At 42.0% G+C, this 19,172-nt stretch overlaps 1 protein-coding gene across 1 annotated transcript in view; it reads left to right on the top strand.

Annotated features, from left to right (window-relative positions):
* The window catches only part of LOC141009538 (heterogeneous nuclear ribonucleoprotein L-like), an 86,272-nt gene that overhangs the window by 26,202 nt on the left and 40,898 nt on the right, over positions 1-19,172 (top strand). The window contains exon 3 of the mRNA XM_073482188.1: positions 18,418-18,536. Within this exon, the coding sequence (XP_073338289.1) occupies positions 18,418-18,536 (119 nt within the window). The remainder of the gene's footprint in view (positions 1-18,417; positions 18,537-19,172) is intronic.

The following is a 19,172-nucleotide window of genomic DNA, read 5'->3' on the forward strand; positions in this document are numbered from 1 at the left end:
CTTGGTGTTTCACGACAAACAGGGATGGATCCAGGGGAAAGTTGGAGCTCCCGGTAAACCTCAAGGAGTTTCTCGTCAACACTTAACAACACCTAATTAGCATTACATATTACAATTTGTTCACTTAATGGGCCATTGCCCAACAGATCTTCAAGCCCCCACAAGGTGCATTGACACACTGAGAGCAAGAGCCTGTGTAACACTACAAATGCAAGCTGCGCAACTGTGTCAGCAGCTTAGGAAAATGAATATTTGAATAACATGGATATTGATGACCTTTTAAATTGCATTTACAAAACATGTAGGGCCTACTTAAACATTCAAATGACCCCTTAGTAGTTTTTTCCATCAGTTAGTTACTATAATAAAGACAGAAATAAAAAAATAAAGAAATTGACAAGAATATATCGCAACAATCACAGTATTGTATCAAATTCACAGTATCCCAAATTATCCAAAAATAATTATTCATTCTAATATATCAGGTATTCTTTTTTTTTTTTTATAGGTCTACTAACTACTAAAATCATGCATACTTGTGCTGAATACATGGGATCTTATCTGTATTTACAATGTAGCCTGATTCTGCACTCTACAGTATTCACATTCCATCAGCCCGTAACATGACGTGATGTTTACTGTTGCTATGGCAACACATGGCAACTGCCGTTAGCACATATTAGCTAGTTTAGCCCCATCGTCTGAATAATAACCCATAAAATTACAATTTGGCGTATTTTAACAAAATTAGCAACAGCTATCGACAGCCATAGTCCTTTCAACCTTAACTAATGTGCTCAATCAATGTAACGAAGATGCGCATCAGAGGAGATTTAAAAGATACGCAATGTCGACTGAAAAATAAGTAATTATATGCTGTATACCTGCACCACTGGTTAAAGTTATATCACAAGTTAGTCTGGGTGTACCGGACTCTGCCACAGCTAATTAACAGCGATCTCCACACTGCCTTTGAGCTGGGTGTAAACACATACCTCAGACTGTATGTTTCACTAATAGGCTTAACAACTTAACATCACACATCTTTAGTTTATTTAACTTAGTTCACAGAAGAGCACAGAACAGAATGTTAAATATCAGCCGAAGCAGTCCTATTAACATAACGCTACATACATCCGCCTCCTGTGGAGTCAACCAGCCGAAATACGGACAGCGTCACTCTGCCATTGCTGAGCACATTGTGGTCCAACGGCGTATTAAGTAAAATCCTGTCATCAGGATTCAAGCACTCTGCTGCCGCCTAGCGTCTACAGTTATCAAGTGCAGCCCCCCCCCCCCTTTTACCGCCACGGTGTCACTGCGTCAACACAGCAGCAAACAGGTCATATGAAAGGAGAAACATCTGTAGCTGATGTTTTTACTGACATTTTTAACATCTCACTCTCACAGGAGACTGTTCCCACCTGCCTCAAGACAGCCATCATCGTTCCTGTACTTGAACAGTCTGCTATGTCTAGTCTTAATGACTACCGCCCTGTGGCTCTCACCCCCATCCTGATGAAGTGCTGCGAGAAACTGGTTCTCCAGCACATCAAAGACAACATCCCTGCCAGTATGCTTTCAGAACCAACAGATCCACAGAGGATGCCATATCTACTGCCCTTCACTCAGTCTTCACGCACCTGGAGAATAAGAACAGCTACAGGATGCTGTTTGTTGATTTCAGCTCAGCATTCAACACAATCTCACCCATGAAGCTGATTGGAAAACGTAACACTCTGGGCTTGAGCACAAGACTCTGCAACTGGATATTGGACTTCCTCACAAGCAGTCCCCAGGCAGTTTGGATTGGCAGTCACATCTACTCTACAAAAGCGCTCAACACCAGAGCCGCCCAGGGCTGTGTGCTCAGCCCCCTCCTGTTCACACTGTGCACCCATGACTGCACTCTCAGACATCAAGAGAACTCTATTGTGAATGATGCAGATGACACCACCATCATCGGCCACATTAATGTTGAGAGTTTATATTAGGAGGAAATCAACATTCTTGCAGAGTGGTGCACAAAGAACAAACTACTGCTCAATGTCAGCAAAACCAGGGAGCTGATTGTTGATTTAAAAATAATAGGAGGCAAAGACAACCCTGTCTACATCAGTGGAGCTGAAGTGGAGCAGGTGAACAGTTATAGGTTCCTTGGGATACCATCGCGGAGAACCTATTCTGGTCATCACAGATCACCACCAGAGTTAAAAAAACTCAGAAAAGGATCTACTTCCCAAGGAAACTTAGGGAGGCTAAATTTCAGAGCATCAGTGACATTGGTGAAGTGAGATGTCTGCACCAGGATACTAAAAAAGACAACACCCAACCCAGCCACAGTCTGTTCATCCTGCTGCCATCTGTTAAAAAGATACAGAAGTATCTGACTGTGGAGCAGCTTCTTTCCCCTGGCCATGAGACTCCTCAATTCATCATCAAGACTCCATTGTCTAAAAAAGATTGAGCAGGACTCAATAGGACTTAAACTTTATTTTGATTTTTAAACCCTTGTTTAAAAAATTACATTAAATTTGCTTTGTATGAATTAAATTGGGACTACAGAGTAGCGATTCATAATAAATCAATCGATGCCAAATCTCGGTACCTGAGTGGGACCCGACGCAAACAGCGAAAGCTACACAGAAATGGTTTAAAGACAACAAGGTGAATGTTCTAGAGTGGCTGAGTCAAAGCCCAGACCTCTATCCAATAGAGAATTTGTGGCCGGACTTCAAAAGTGCTCGATCCCTGTGCAACTTGACTGAGTTTTGCAAAGTAGAATGGAGTAAAATTGCAGTGTCCAGATGTGCAAGCCTGATTGAGACCTAGCCACACAGACTCAGTGCTGTGATTGTGGCTAAAGGTGCATCTACTAAATACTGACTTGAAGGGGGTGAAAATTTATGCAGTCACTTATTTTACATTGTATATTTTTAATTAATTTACATCAAGAAACTGAAAAAATCTGTTTTCATGTTGACATTAAAGACTTCTTTTTGTATATGTTTTTGTATATTGATCATGATTCCATTTATAAAAGCAATAAAAGAGAACAATTAAGGGGGTGAATACTTTTTATAGGCACTGTTTTTCCTGTACCATGGACCCTTTCAGTCTCTATCTTAGTTGGGTCTAGTGTTCGGTACCGTTCACATTTAAACCGATACCGATTCCGATACTGGTACCTGGAATTCGACGACGGTGCCTTTTTTTCGGTACTTTACTCTTTATGTAATAAAAAAAAAATTAATTTCAGTTCTAACCAGTTAAATTATTCTCTTCTAGAGTCAATATATCATGAATCATATTTCCAGTAACAATGCACACCACATGTCAGTCAGTCTTTCTACGTTTTATTTCAGTAGCATCTTGTTATATTGCATATAAATCCAGTAAATAAAATACTTTATGAAGTAAACTGCTACATTTAACAAAAATAAAATAAGATGTTAGGCCTAAATAAATAGAGCCTTGAAAACTGCACAGATTACAAATGTGAGCCTTTTAACATTTTTCACATAAAATTGAACTTGAAAACTGTCCTTTCAAATTCAATAAACTGACCCTACAAAAGTGGAAACTAAAATGCAAAATTGAAAGTGTAAAATCTATCTACTATCTACTTTACGAAGTGACCTGCTACGTTTAGCTGTTCCTGCTCATCAACCTGGTGCTATAAGAATAATTACAATAGAAAACAAAAAGCTGTATATGTGCTGCCCTCTCCTGGCACACAACATCTCCACTATGGGTGGCTGTATTGTAAACCCGATTGGGAATTTTGAGTTTGGTTTTTGACCCCTTGAGCTTGCTGTAGCTGGTCCGAGTTGAAGCTACTCATTCGGTTAACAATGTCTGCAGTTATAATTTCATTTCCAGGGCATACCAAATACTTTACATTAGGGTTGCCACCCGTCCCGTAAAATACGGAATCGTCCTTTATGTGGCAATTAAATGTTGCATCCCGTATTGAACCAATACGGGACGGGATTTGTTCCGTATTTCCATAAATGTCCAATACACATGTCTGTCACACACACATCAACACTAAATCTAACAATAATGATCAAAATAAAACACGGGGAATACTAATGCCAGCAAAATTGTCGTGGCGGGATCTACGCAGGATCCCCCCAGCCCCGGCTCCAGTCCTCTGTGTGTACGCGCATGCGTGTGGTGCTGTCATGGTTGCCTAGCGACAGACACCACACACCAGCGCTGCTCACAAAACCCGCGACTTTTAAAAATGTCCACTTCACCCGATACTCCACCACGTCCTCAAAAGCGAAAACGCTTGCAAAAGTACAGACGTGAGTGGGAAGAGGCACATCCTTGGCTGGACAGCGTCAGTGGAGATGTTTACAAGGCAAATTGTAAAATGTGTCGGCAAGGGTTTTCAGTGGCGCACGGTGGGCTGTCTGACATCAGACAGCATGCAACAGGAGAGCAACACTGCAGACACGAAAGAACACAGAAGACCCAAGCATCAGTGTCACAGTTCTTCATACCCCAATCATTATGTTATGATTGATTTCCTATCTGGAAGATAGAAGATGTCAGTGCATGGGCATAGCCTATTTTAGTAAACTATTGTAGTTTGATTGATTGTAAAGTCGAATGAATGATCATTTATTTAATATACAGTAGTATTAGCCAATATAAATATTATATATGGCCATTTAAAGAACAAATCATACTAATGGATTAACAGTTAATAAATAAATAAATACATTTGTTAAGAGAAAACGTTTATTCTTTGATATATATATATATATATATATATATATATATATATATATATATAAACACATTTCCTAGATTAAAAATGTTTGTAGAGCTTTCTGTGTATTCTGTGTCAAAATGTTTATATTTTTGAGGAATACAGTGTTCAATGATCATTACATAAATTCTATTATTAGTTTGGTTTAACTGTTTGGATGACCTGACTTCCTTTCAAGTCATAAGACAGGCAGCAGACAAATACTGTTCAATTTAATTAACAATTTGTCATCCCACTCCTCCCCTCTAGGTTACCGCAGCTGAGGTGACACAGGTGTACCACACAGTCAGACACAACCTCAGCTACAACAGTGCTGACTGTCGATATAAACTGAATCAAAAGATTGTAAAAAAGAGGCAGTGGTTAAAGATGTCCTTGCTCCAAAGGCAGTGGGTGATGTTCTCAAGGCCCTAACATCAGATAAACCCCTCACATTTTCCATTCAGACAGATGCATCAAATAAGGGCAACAGGAAGATGTTCCCCCTTGCTGTTCAATACTTCAGTCCAGAATGCGGGGTCACCAACAAAATACTGGATTTCATGGAAAATGCAGATGAGTCCGCTGCTGGGATTGTAGCTCTCATAGAGCAGTCGCTTGACAAATTTGGCTCATCATTTGATCAAGTGACAGCATTTAGTGCAGACAATACAAATGTGAATTACGGAATTCACAACTCTGTCTTCACCAACTTGAAGAAGAAACAAAAAGATCTGCTGCAAGGAAACTGCCATGCCCACATTGTGCACAACATAGTGAAGCATGCTCTTGACCAGCTCACTGTAGAGCCGTGGTGGGCATCCCTTATTTTCATTTCTGAAAGGTGGCAACCCTACTTTACATGGCTGTAAATATAAGCATACATGCTTAATGTGATGTATGTAAATCAAAACGTATCGTTTGTCACAACCTGGCTCGCTGGGCCATGACAAGACGGGAGACACACTGAATTAAGGAGGTTTAACAAAGTATATTTATTTAACATAAGGCAACGCAATGTGCAACAAAGGAAAATAATGAACAAATGGGATGTGAACATCAGTACTGTCAGTAGTGTAGGATGTGCATGTGTGTAAAATGTAATGGATGTATGTTGTAAAGTGCATGAACTGAGCGTAATGGAACTTAGGAAAACTGCGGCTGCCACATCACCCCATGGGACATCTGCTGGAAAGGGGAGAGAGAGAGCCAATGAATGTATATTTATAATCTCAGGAACACTGGGCCCAGGTGCCCCTGATCAACCAAAACTCCTCCCACAAACCCAAGTCACATCAGGAGGCTGCTGCCTCAACAGCAGGGGTCATCACACCCTCCCCCTTAAGACGGGGTCCCGATAGGGATCACCGCAAACCCAAAAAAACAACTAAACTACTACCTTACACACACCCCACCCCTCTACAACCAGGTACCTGAAAAGGAAGCATTTTAATAGGGAGATGAGAACAGTGGGAAGGATAACAGGATTTGCAACAATTTATAATCACAGTATTAATCCTCACACTTCTATCAGACTACTATTTAGCCCACAGGGGCACGAGGAAAAGCATCGGCCATTAAATTGTCCTTGCCCTTAATGTGTCTGACCTAAATAATGGCCCTGCAAGAACAACGTCCATCGCATCAGCCGCTGGTTTGGGCAGTGCAGTGAACTCAAAAAGGTCAATGGGTTATGGTCAGTATACATGACTACTGGTCCCCCCCCAGTACCAACATAAACCTCAAAGTGCTGAAGGGCCCAAATGAGGGCCAGCGCTTCCTTCTCTATTGTTGAGTAGTGCAGCTGGTACGAGTTGAACTTTTTCGAGAAGTAACACACAGGTTTATCAATTCCCCCCTCCTCCTGCAACAACACTGCCCCAGCTCCCACTTGACGTGCATCTGCCTGGATCTTAAATGGCTTATGCAAGCACGGTGCAGCCAGGACTGGAACTGAGCACAGGAGGGATTTCACATTCTCAAACGCACTTTGACAGTGAGGAGACCACACAAATTTCACCCTACCCTTCAACAGGTCAGTCAGCGGTGCAACTACAGTTGAAAAGATTTTAAAAAAACTCCTATAATAGCCGACTAAGCCCAGGAAACGCATCAATTCTTTCTTCGTAGCTGGAGCGGGATACTGCACAACAGCTCTGACTTTAGCATCGACTGGACACATCCTCCCCTGTCCGACCACCAGGCCAAGATACATCAACGTCGCCCTGGCAAACTCACACTTTGCCAGATTGACTGTGAGTCGCGCCTCAGCTAAACAACTGAACAAGGCACGGACGCGCTGGACATGAGCATCCTACGTGTCACTGAAGACAACTACATCGTCCAGATAAACTGCGCAGCCTTCAAGACCTGCAGCAACAACCAAATTCATTAGACGCTGAAAAGTTGCGGGTGCGTTCCGTAGCCCAAAACTCAGTGTATTCATACAATCCTGTAGGCATTATAAATGCAGAAATCTCCCTAGCACGAGCAGACAGCGGAACTTGCCAATACCCCTTCAGCAAGTCGAACTTGATCACAAATTTTGCTGCACCGACCTGGTCTATGCAGTCCTCCATTTGCGGCAACGGATAAGAATCTGACTTAGTGACTTTGTTTACTTTTCGATAGTCAGTACAGAACCTAGGAGACTTGTCAGATTTATCGACCAGCAGACAGGGTGACGCCCAACTGGATGACGATGGAACTGCAATGTGATTGTCCAGCATATATTTGACCTCAGATTCCATAACCTTCTGTCTGTGTGGTGCACACCTATAGAAACGCTGTTTAATTGGTGTACTGTCTCCAACATCAATATCATGTTCTATTAAGTGTGTACGCGATGGTGTATCACCAAACAGGACCGGATACTCCCTGATTACCTCTTTCAGCTCACTGCTTTGAACTTCAGATAAGTGAACAAATAAACTCTCCAAGTTACACAATGTCTCTGAATTTTTTAGCCTACCACACATCACAGGGTCATCAGGTGCTTGAACATCCCCCTCCTCCATGTTCACCATACCCGGAGCCATCAGAGCTGAGGACACAGAACCAACAGTGAGTACAGGACTGACATCTAAACTCTGTGCACTGGACTTAGGTGCAACAGTAGCATCACGTTAATAATACAGCTTCAACAGGTTAACATGACAGAGGCGAGAAGACTTCCTACGCTTCGGAGGGGATATGAAATAATTTTGCTCTGAAACTTGTCACTCCACAGTGTATGGGCCTGAGAACTTTGCCTGAAATGGTGAACTTACAACTGGAGTGAGAGCCAAAACCTGATCTCCAGGACTAAACTGGCGATGCTCTGCCCGACGGTCATACAGTTTTCATTTTAGATTGAGCCACTTCCAGATTTTCACACGCTTTTTCAGCAGCTGTATACAAATGATGACGGAAACCATTCGCATAATCAATCAGATTTTTTGGTGGATCAGTATCAAGCCATCCCACAGGACTGCCAAGGGACCACATACTGTATGGCTGAAAACAAGGTCATTAGGACTAAACCAAGTGCTCTCCTGCACAACTTCTCAGGCTGACAACATTAACCAAGGTAGGCCTTCCTCCCAATCTACCCCTATTTCCGTGCAATAAGCACGCAACAAGGACTTTAATGTTTGGTGAAAGCGCTCCAACGCTCCCTGACTCTGGCATGATACACAGACGCACATTTGTGCTTCACCTTCAACTGCTTCAACACCTGTAAAAACAAGTGAGATGTGGTCACTGAATCACACGTGGAATGCCAAAAATGGAAATAAACTGTGTCAACGCCTTGACTATTGATCTTGCAGAAATAGAATGCACAGGATATCTTGTCACCTGGCATATCACAGTTAGCAGATAAGAGCAACCAGACTTTGAGGTTGGTAAAGGCCCCACACAATCTATAATCAAATGTTTAAATGGTTGACTGATCGCTGGAATGGGATGGAGAGGTGCTGGCTTGATTGACTGACTCGGCTTACCTGTAAGTTGACATGCACTGTGCACGGGTCATGGCGCAGGCTGGAAACACATCTGGATATTTCCGACCACACTCATCCGGCCCAACCGTTACCATCAGCTTAGATGTAACTACAGGAGACGGCGGCACACTAGCCCACACCGCGCTACCAGCCAGATCATTTCCCAGAATCAAGTCCACCCCATCAACTGGCAATGCTGGACGCACACCAACGGCAACAACACCTTGCACCAGATCACAATCAAGCACCATATTGTGCCGCGGTACAGGTACCAATCCCATCTCCATACGTCACATCAGAAAAAAATCCCCTGTTTCTGTTGCAAGCGAAAAAGGCAATACTGATCCCAAAATGAACGAATGCTCACCAAAACCACTCTTGTGCGTTAACACAAAATCGTCAGCCAGCTCAGCCGCTCTAAGTACGGTGGTTGCTTTCTGTTCACTTGCATGAGTTGCAATGCACTGAGGAATTGAATTTTTAAATTGTTCCAACACTATCAACTCACAAAGCCCCTCAAAACTCTCGACACTTGCAGCGAAACACCAGCGGTTAAAATGGCATAGCAAATCATGAGCAAATTCAACATTAGTTTGTTTGTCACCTTTCCCCCAGTTCCTAAACTTTTGACGCCTGAAGCTTCGGGGACCAACTCATATGCTTTCAAGACAGCAGATTTTACCTTAGCATAACTCCTACAATCACTCGTACTCAGCGCCGAATACGCTTCCTGGGCCCTACCCGTAAGGACGCACTGAAGCATCAAAGTCTTGTCAGCATCAGGCCAATTTTTCGCATCTGCAATCCGCTCAAATAAAGTGAAAAATGTATTAGGATCCCTCTCATTAAACCTGGGCATTAAGCACAAATTAGCCCCAACATCAGCCCATAACCTGCCCTGACTCAAAGAAACTTTCCTCTGCCATGTTATGTGAAAGTTTACCATCACGGATCAAACTCAGTTTATACTGCTGCAAGTCCAGTTTCATTTTTTCTGTTTGCTGCCGCTCCATTTCTACCTTCAACCGTATTCTCTCCTGCTCAAACTGTAACATCATCAGTTCCTTCTGCTGCGCAAAAGTCAGCCCCGACACGGGTGCAAACACCGACACGGATACTGGCACCGCTGCCACGTCCGACAAAAGCTCTCCCTTCTTCAAAATGCCACTCTCCACTAAGGCGGACAAAATAATACTTTTAATCTCAGCCTTGCGTTTTTTATTTGCCACATTAATCTCATAATGCTCGGCTATTTGCATCAACTGTTCTTTAGTACAGCCATTAACAGACACCTCCGAGGGGGCATCAAAAAACTCCGACAAGGAAGCCATAATATCAAACAGACCAAACAGAACGCACAGTATTACCCCCTCAAACGCATACAAACGAGGCAAGCTTACCCCGAGGAGTATTTCCCCCTAACTTCCTAGCCCAAAACCTAAACTCACCCCTAGTCTTCATGCGGCGGGCGGCGGGTAATTACACACTGGAAACCAGCGGGTCTGAGAAGCCACCTGCAAGCAAGCTGCTACACAAGATCCCACGGACGTGCTCCCGAGACACCTGTCCGTAGACAGCTGACACTAACCACGTTGACACAACACTGCACAAAGAAAAAACGACGTGACCCAAAAGGGAAACGCCACTACAGCCTAACAGGGAAACTCCAAACACAGCGCATTGGGGCGGCAACACTTACCTTCTCTTTGGATTACGCACAACCGACAGGGAAAAAAACCCAAAACACATTCAAATGCTTCCATGGACGCGAAATCTTCCAAATTCAGCGCGACCCCCCAAAAACTTCAGGCAACACGGAAACAACAACGGCATTCACCGCCGACCTACACGTGCACCAGGCCCTCATCAGCTGATCAACGCGTAAACACAAACACGTGCCAAACAAATCTACAAACCCAACTATCTGTCTAACAAACATGTTACTGAAAACCACGAACGGACGAGCCCCCATTTGTCACAACCTGGCTCGTTGGGCCATGACAAGACGGGAGACACACTGAATTAAGAAGGTTTAACAAAGTATATTTATTTAACATAAGGCGACGCAATGTGCAACAAAGGAAAATAATGAACAAATGGGATGTGAACATCAGTACTGTCAGTAGTGTAGGATGTGCATGTGTGTAAAATGTAATGGATGTATGTTGTAAAGTGCATGAACTGAGCATAATGGAACTTAGGAAAACTGCGGCTGCCACAATACCCCGTGGGACATCTGCTGGAGAGGAGAGAGAGAGAGTGAATGAATGAATGAATCATGGGTTTTATAATCTCAGGAACACTGGGCCCAGGTGCCCCTGATCAACCAAAACTCCTCCCTCAAACCCAAGTCACATCAGGAGGCTGCTGCCTCAACAGCAGGGGTCATCACAGCTTTCACAATGCCAACCTCCGTTAGTGCTTTAATGGGAATTCCCATTATGTGTTAACATCAAGCTAGCAGGCTAAGCGCTTGTTATATAATCGATTTGGGAATCAAATAATGTCTATTAGTAAACTAAACAGCATGTTGGTAAGGAATTTCAGACAGTCAGTGGCTGAGTTTAGAAGAGATGTCTCACTCTGTCTGCCTTTCTATAACATTACAGTAAAGATGCACTCTCAGCTACCGAAATTTGACACCGAATGATTAAATGTCACCCGGTACTCAGTAGTACTGACGTAATTTCGGTAAGTACCCTTAAAAGTACAGAGTTTGGTACCCAACCCTAGTTGGGTCAAGATTGAGCTTTTGCCTGAAAACTTCCTGCACTTTTTTCTCAATGTCTGCCCATTTTTCACCGTTATCCTCTGGTATGCCATCAATGATTGGGTTGCTGTACCTGGACTGACCATCAAGATAGTCAGATTTAGAATCCACTGAGATTAGAGATTCAGCCATCCTCCTTATAATCTGGTCAAATAATTTGCAATGAAGAAATCCTGCTGCAACTCTTTAAGTTGATCCACATCTTCCTGTGTATATTGAATACGCCTTTTAATTTCCTCCACATCTTTCAGAATAATATCTAGTCTTGTACTAGTGTTATCCATTATAGTGTGGACAAAGCTGCTGTAAGTGTTCTCAAACTTTTGCAGAGATTATTTAAATATGTTTTTTTTTTTGTTCCAGTAACTCATGTACTTATGCAGTGACACATTCTTAGCCATGATAAGTCACTCACTACACCTCAGCAGCAGATATGTCCACAGAGTCCACCATGAAACACTCAGCAGCAGAGATGTAAGAAAAGTCCAAGTATAATAGCTACCTTCTGAAAAACATGTGGCAACAGTATCTTGACATAAGGGATGTGTTCTATGTTCTATGATATCTGTATCAAGCAACAAGCTGTTTTTAGAGGTTCCCTTAAAGAGAAACTCAACTGCAGGCTGTGTTTTGCTGCACCCTCTGGGTGAAAGTCTGTTTCTCCTCTGAGCACAGCCAGCACCACTGACAGGTGTGGTCAACAGTAATCTGTCATCTTGTACTGACATACCTGCAGTTCATTGCAACAAGGTGACAAGTACAACCACTTGAGGTCAGCATAAACAACATTTTCATGGGGTGTGAAGCTTCTCATCCCTACTTGTATGACATGTACTACATAGGGTTTCTCACTGGTTACTGCCAGGTGACAAAAATAAAATGTTTACTGACTGTACCTAACCTGCTGTATGGAGCAACAGGCATGTTACAGTTTCCCTTTACTGTGTAAAGTCTGTAGCAGTCTAGCTGTGTGGAGGTTTTTATTTACAGTGCCTAGTCAGTATTTAGTAGATGCACCTTTGGTCACAATCACAGCACTGAGTCTGTGTGTATAGGTCTCAATCAGGCTTGCACATCTGGACACTTTGCAAAACCGCTCCAGCTCTAATCCAGATCCTAATTTGCATGTGTAAGATGCTAACGTGTATTAAACATGTGGGTGGGGTAGATTGTACGGTTGTTGACATTTTGATTATAAATCGAAAAACTGATTGAAACAAGCTTTCAATTTTAATCATTGAAATCAAAAGCAGAATCGGCAATTTTCCTAGTATTTTTTTGAAGAATAACAGTCCCCCTCAAAGACAACACAGCTAGCTTACCAGTACCCTGCAGCTGCACTTCCAGACACTTATCCCTTGATATCACTGGGCACACCTCTGTATTACCTTATGGTTGTAACGCTGTTTTGTTCTGTCCTCCACATGGCTTCATATCCCACTGCCTGATATTGTTGACTTGCGCAGATTTGGTTTATTTCAGAATTTTTCCTTGATTTTTTTGTGCTTCTACTGTGGTTGAGTAGGCTACAAAACGTAAATATGTTTTACTGTAGAACGTTTTATTTCGAAAATCGACTGGATGCACTATACCGTTCGGCTTTATGACTTCCTCTCTGGCTCTATCTGCTCTGTGCAGCTTGACACGACAGCAGTCCACTTCCGTCAAAAATATCCTCATATTCCCCGTTGAGCACAGTGGAGAGCCGCTTCTTGGACGTTGTTGAAACATGCCGTGGCGCAGCCATTTAAAACACAAGCATTGGCTAGAACTGCCAAGATTAGACACAGTAACCATACCGTTACATGCAACAGGCCCGGTGAAATCTGGGTTATTGTGTGCATGAAGACAATCAACTGACTGGTACCAGAGGAAACTCAGTGTGGGAGATGTTGGGTTTATTTTCTTTTTCAGAGATATTTTTGCTATTTATTTTTTGCCTTTATTGATTTGTTTGGGGAGAGGGTTTACCAAGGACAGAATTAAAAAAACAACAACTTTGTAACAAACTCAATTTCTATCTTTTTGCTTTTCATTGTTGTAGGGTGTATGGTACTTTTTATTGCTGGAATATTTTATTTGGTGAATATTATTTGAACTTGTCTGACCCTAACCTGCAAAAAGCCGCCAGGATAAAATCAAGTGGTTGTTGTAAAGACCCGTTTTTTTTTTTTTTTAGAGAAGTTATTAGGGTATAAAACCAACGATCTGTTGATCTCTACAAATCCAGATGTGTTAGTCTAAGGGCACATTCAGGCTTCACCATAGGAGGATTTGTAATTTAGCATGCCGGTCCTACAGTGATTGTCCACATCAGCAGATGAAAAAAAGTGTTGCACAAGACCAAATTAGTGTCTACGTACACATGACACAATATGTTTCACTCTGTTGTGTTTTTGGTCATTCATACTGCTAATCTGATCACCAGCTTTCATGATTGGTCACCACAAGCTAACATTTGGTTGTATTTCTCCAAAAGTTGATTCTGTTAAAACTTTATCATTGCGGCCAACTGTGGTTTTCTCACTACCTGTTGTCTGCACTGCTGCAACCCCAAATGAAAGGGAGTACTGATGTTTTTGCTGTCTGAATGGGCCCTAACAATGGCTGAGTTGTCTGTGCACAAAAAAAAGCCTACATTGTAGATCAAATTAAATCACTGCTAATAGATCGGTAAGTACGCCTATCATTATAGAGTGCAGACTAGATTTGAACATTTAACCTGACGAAGATCCAAGTGGAATCACAATGTCAGTATAAAAAAAACAAACTTTTGGAGCCAGTGTGAATGTGTTAGCATGTCCTGTGTATTGATTAATGAGAAGAGCGCTAAGAACACCTGGGTTTGGGTATATGAAGAAAAGTACGTCATATAAAAATATGCAACAGTACAGATGTGTTAATAAAACTCATCGAAGGAAGATATAATAACCACCTCTGACTTTACGGCTATATATTAGATCTACAGAAGTCTGTATCCAAAAAGTATTATCAACGCAATATCAGAGTACTCAGTTTACAGCTGAGGATAATGGACAGAACACATTGATAAACAAATGTGATTGCTATGTGTTCTTCTTTTTAAAAACCTACTCAATGATTGTGCCATGTTTGTACAGAAATTATGCTAACATGCCTGAAACAGAGAAGCCAGCAGCCTGGTCAACAGAAGGAAGACTTTGTGTCATGCCAAACACTTAGATGAGCCATCTGCCTCTATAAATAGACTAAAAGGAATGTCAGTGTGAAAGAACAAAAAGAGGGAAGGGGATAGATAATAAAAGAAGAAGGAACGCAAGCAGCGGAATAAAAGACCAGAATAAGTGAGGAGGATAAACAAGATACAAAATTAGAGTAAAGTGTGAGGATTTGACTAGAATACCCTACAAGTACTCTCTCTCCTGTCTTCATTTCTGTGTCCTGATTCTGAGTCCTCATGAGTACTCTATAGTCATAACTGCCTCCAAAAGAGCCCTATTGTGTTACAACATGGGCCCTTGCCAGCACTGCTGCCCTTTAGAGACCACTGATTTCCTGCTTGTCACCAGTTTATCCAAGCCATAACACTGGGAGAAATGGAACTGCTTCAGACTTCCCACTGATTCATTTTCTTACAGACAGAAGTCAGTTGTTTTGCTAAAGTAAATCTAAGCGGACTGGCAGGACGTGTAGTTGCTGAGTGGTAAAATAAATGATATCCTTTTAAAACTGGTCTGGGAGGCTTTCCACTTGTTGTCTTTCCACTGTTTGTACAGTAAATATACACTTGGCCACATTATTAGGTACACCTTTGCCCCCTTAATTATTGGTGGGATGGATTCAACAAGGTGCTGGAAACATTCCTTCGAGATTCGACAGCTCCATGTAGACACGATAGCATCATATGGTTGCTGCAGATTTTTCTACTGCACATTAATGCTGCAGTCTGATAATAGCTACCTGCCAATGTATGAGTTGGCCCAAAAATGTTTTTTCCAGTTACAAAAAAAAAAACATGTTAAGTGAATTCTGAATCTTCACTGGCCTCACAATTCGGTTCGATTATGATTCAGCTGTCAACGATTCAAATGCAAAACGATTCCTGATGCATCTCATTGTATGGCATCCTCACTGATTTATATCACTGCACATGGCTACTTTTCCATCGTTTAAATTCCCCTGTAATTCAGAAAGTCCTTCCACTAATCAGACTATAGCAGTCTACAAAATAAAAGCTGCATCTTTTCAATAAATATACATTACAAAAACAAAACATTTATCCACCTGCAGTGCCTAACATGTTTGTTTTAATCTACAATAATATTGTTTTCACATGGCAGCTTTAAGATTAGGCATCTATTGACTCTGCTGTACACACCTCTCTCAGAGGTGGACAGCAAGGTTGACCGCGCCTCCTCGGATCTTGGCTGATTAGCTTGCTGTAACAGCTATTTAATATTTATATAGCTATTTATGGCTGCAGATGTTAGCTTCAGGTGAAAATGGCTAACGTGATTAGTAATTGTTGTGAGGCAGAAGTCTCATCCAGTTTGTGCTTCCCAGCAAGTTAATAAAATCCGACGTGCCCCGGGATATCTGTTAAAAAAAAATACCAGGTGAGTTTTCATTATCATTCGCAGATGATCTCTGCCTCCCTCCGACATACCTCCTACATCAGTAACGTTAGCCTAATGTTAGCCGTTAGACTACAATTCAAAGCATGGGAGCAACGTCACAACGTAATTTTATCGTCCAGCTGAGACCAGACAATCAACAATCAGCATAAGCTGCAGACTCATGATTATGCTGCTCTGCATCGATGCTGAATCCTCCATGTATGCATCGCGATGCATTTTATAATCCAGAAATTTCCACACCTCTAGAATTCATTAACATTGTGACTCTGAATGCAAATCCAGCAAGCCATAGTGCTCTATCTTAAGCTAGGCGCAAGACGGCGCAAGCGTCATTGGTAGTTTTCAGACCAACGCAGTTGTCATTTTCAAGTCCAGCACCGACATTGTGTAAATAGCAAATATGCTTGCGCCAACCTGTGCGCCCCTGGGCGTGTTGGTCTTAAAATGAGGTGTGGTCAGGTGCACTGATGGCAGATTGTTATCTTGAGGTGGCAGAAAGCAACAGCGCCATAGACCAACACAAAGCTGGTCTAAAGTCAAAGGTGCAGTGTGTTTCCTGAGACACAGCAAAAATGTTTTACCCTGTTCTCCCTCCCAACACCACATCCCTATCAACTAAATAAACACGGAGAGAAAAAAGATAAACGATAATAAAAAGAGACTGTATACAGTGTATATACATGTTTACATCATGCATATATGCATGATGTAAACATGTATGTACACTGTACACTGTATACTATATATATTTTATACATATACGTGTTTCCCGCTATTTAATGGGCGCATTATTCAGACAGTAAGATGCTCCTACACAGGTAGGTTCACAACATGCATACACTCTGATTTTATGATTAGAGAGGCTGCATTCAGTTATTTTAAACATTTCCATGAATGCAGTAATGTCAATGCAGCAAATATCATGGCACATTTCTGCAGCAAAACTAAAAGCTGTAGTCATAAACTCTCCAAAGGAAATAGAGTTATGTTTAGCTTCTGAAATAAATGTTTTAGACAGGATCTCAGGATTTATCAGACAGCTGTTTCATGCCAAACTATTTTTACTCTATGAATATGGACTGTTTGTGCAAGCTTTTGTTGTGAAGAAGAACACAGAACATTAAATAGCATGAAACACTAACCTGTCTGTGAGTCAGGTGTTAATAATCAGTTTATCAGCTGTTCCTTGTGCGCAAATGTGCATGTTAATGTACGCAGACATACACATATCATTTCTGCTGCTAGGGGTATGCTGCATGTAATCTCATTAATATTTTCCTCATCAAGGACGTATTTCACCCCTCTCATCTCACCTGTTATTGATCAGGATGATACGTTTTATGACCCGTCCTGCCTGATCCCGGACTGAGATCCACGCACACACAGAGGGATGTGCAGCAGCTCTACTCCTCCTCCTCAGTTAATTATCAGTGTTTGTTTTTTTCATATGCAGTCAAACAGAGTTGTTGATAGGACAGATGATTGTGAAATGGCGGGGCAGAGGGTCAAGCAGCCGAGGACCACCTCCCTTTCCCTCAGTGAAGACGAGTGCCAATGTTTAATATGTGGCGCACCTGGCTCTTAAAGGGAGTGGGATATGGATATTGGATTGGTTTAATTTATGTTCCGCCCAAAACACACCCATGACTAATTCAGTCATGCGCCGCACTTTGCTAGTTTAGCAGCAAATAATCTGGGTGCAAAGTGGACTTGGACACACCCTAAACACACTACCGTCTTGCGCTTCCGACCAAGCGCCATATACCGTTTCTCCATTAGCACTTGAGTCAAAGCGAACTGCGCTGATTTGCTTTTCCATCACCAGTTTTACTGCGGTGAGTCAAGCCAAGCCTTTCAAACATCTGCTGTGTTTTACTGTTTTGTCATGTTCGCTCTCAGCTGTTTCAGGAGTCATGTTTAGTTACTGCTGATGAAAACACAACATTTCCTGTAATGCTGCTTCATAATAAAAGCTTGCAAATAACTAAATAAGGGGGGCCTTTATTGTGTAAATGAAACATGTTTGTAACTGAATTAGCGGAGCCACTTTGTTAGTGGTGATTCTTCGATAGCTCTGCAGGGATTGAGACAGTGTGTCATTGGTTTAAGACACACCTTCAAGCAGGTAGTCCAGTTGTGATGGAAAAGCAAAACCTCGGCCGCGCTGGGCTGCTGCACCGATTCAAACCAAGTAGAGCCAGGCCAGCAGATGTTATGGAAAAACGGCAACAGATAGGGCTCAAAGTGTGTAAAAACTGTGGTTGACTGTGTGACTATGTGTTGCAGGATAATGGTGAGGACTCCCATCGTATCTCTCCCAGCCCTGTGGTCCATGTCAGGGGTCTATGTGAGGCCGTGGTGGAAGCAGACCTGATAGATGCCCTGGAGAAGTTTGGGTCCATATGGTGAGACAGAAACCACTACGTGTATGTGTGAGAGAGAGAGTGAAAGTAAAATAAAAATACTGTAGAGAAACTGAGTCTTGAGTCTACCGTTGCTGTTCCGGTTTGCAGTCAATCACCAGTTGGTCACGTGCTGATGTGCTGACACATGAGTACAGAAAACAGAACACATTAGCAACAACAGGAGCTTAAAGAGTCTCGTACTTTCCTAACCTGCTTTAGTCATTACCTATAATCTAGTTTTGTCTGAACAAATATATAGCCATTCCTATCTAATTCAATCCACAGGTAACAACAGATATATATCAACTGTCACTAACGTTAATCCCATCAGGAACGTGACTTGAAGCTGGTGTCTGCAATTTTTGTCCATTCCCGATTCCATAAAAGTTGGGACACTATTTAAAACGTAAATTAAAAAAGAATGCAATGCTTTGCAAATCGTTCTTCACCTATATTCAGTAGAATACCATGCAAGCGGCACATTCCAACAAAGTTGGGACAGGAGCATGTTTACCACTGTGTTACATCACCTTTTCTTTTAAAATCAAGATAAGCATTTGGAAACTGAACTCATTGTTGTTAATGAGACTCAAAAATCAACTATCTTTTCAGAATTGCCTAGTTTGCCTACAGTGT

This window comes from Pagrus major, chromosome 15, assembly GCF_040436345.1.
Source record: "Pagrus major chromosome 15, Pma_NU_1.0".
NCBI lineage: Eukaryota > Metazoa > Chordata > Actinopteri > Spariformes > Sparidae > Pagrus > Pagrus major.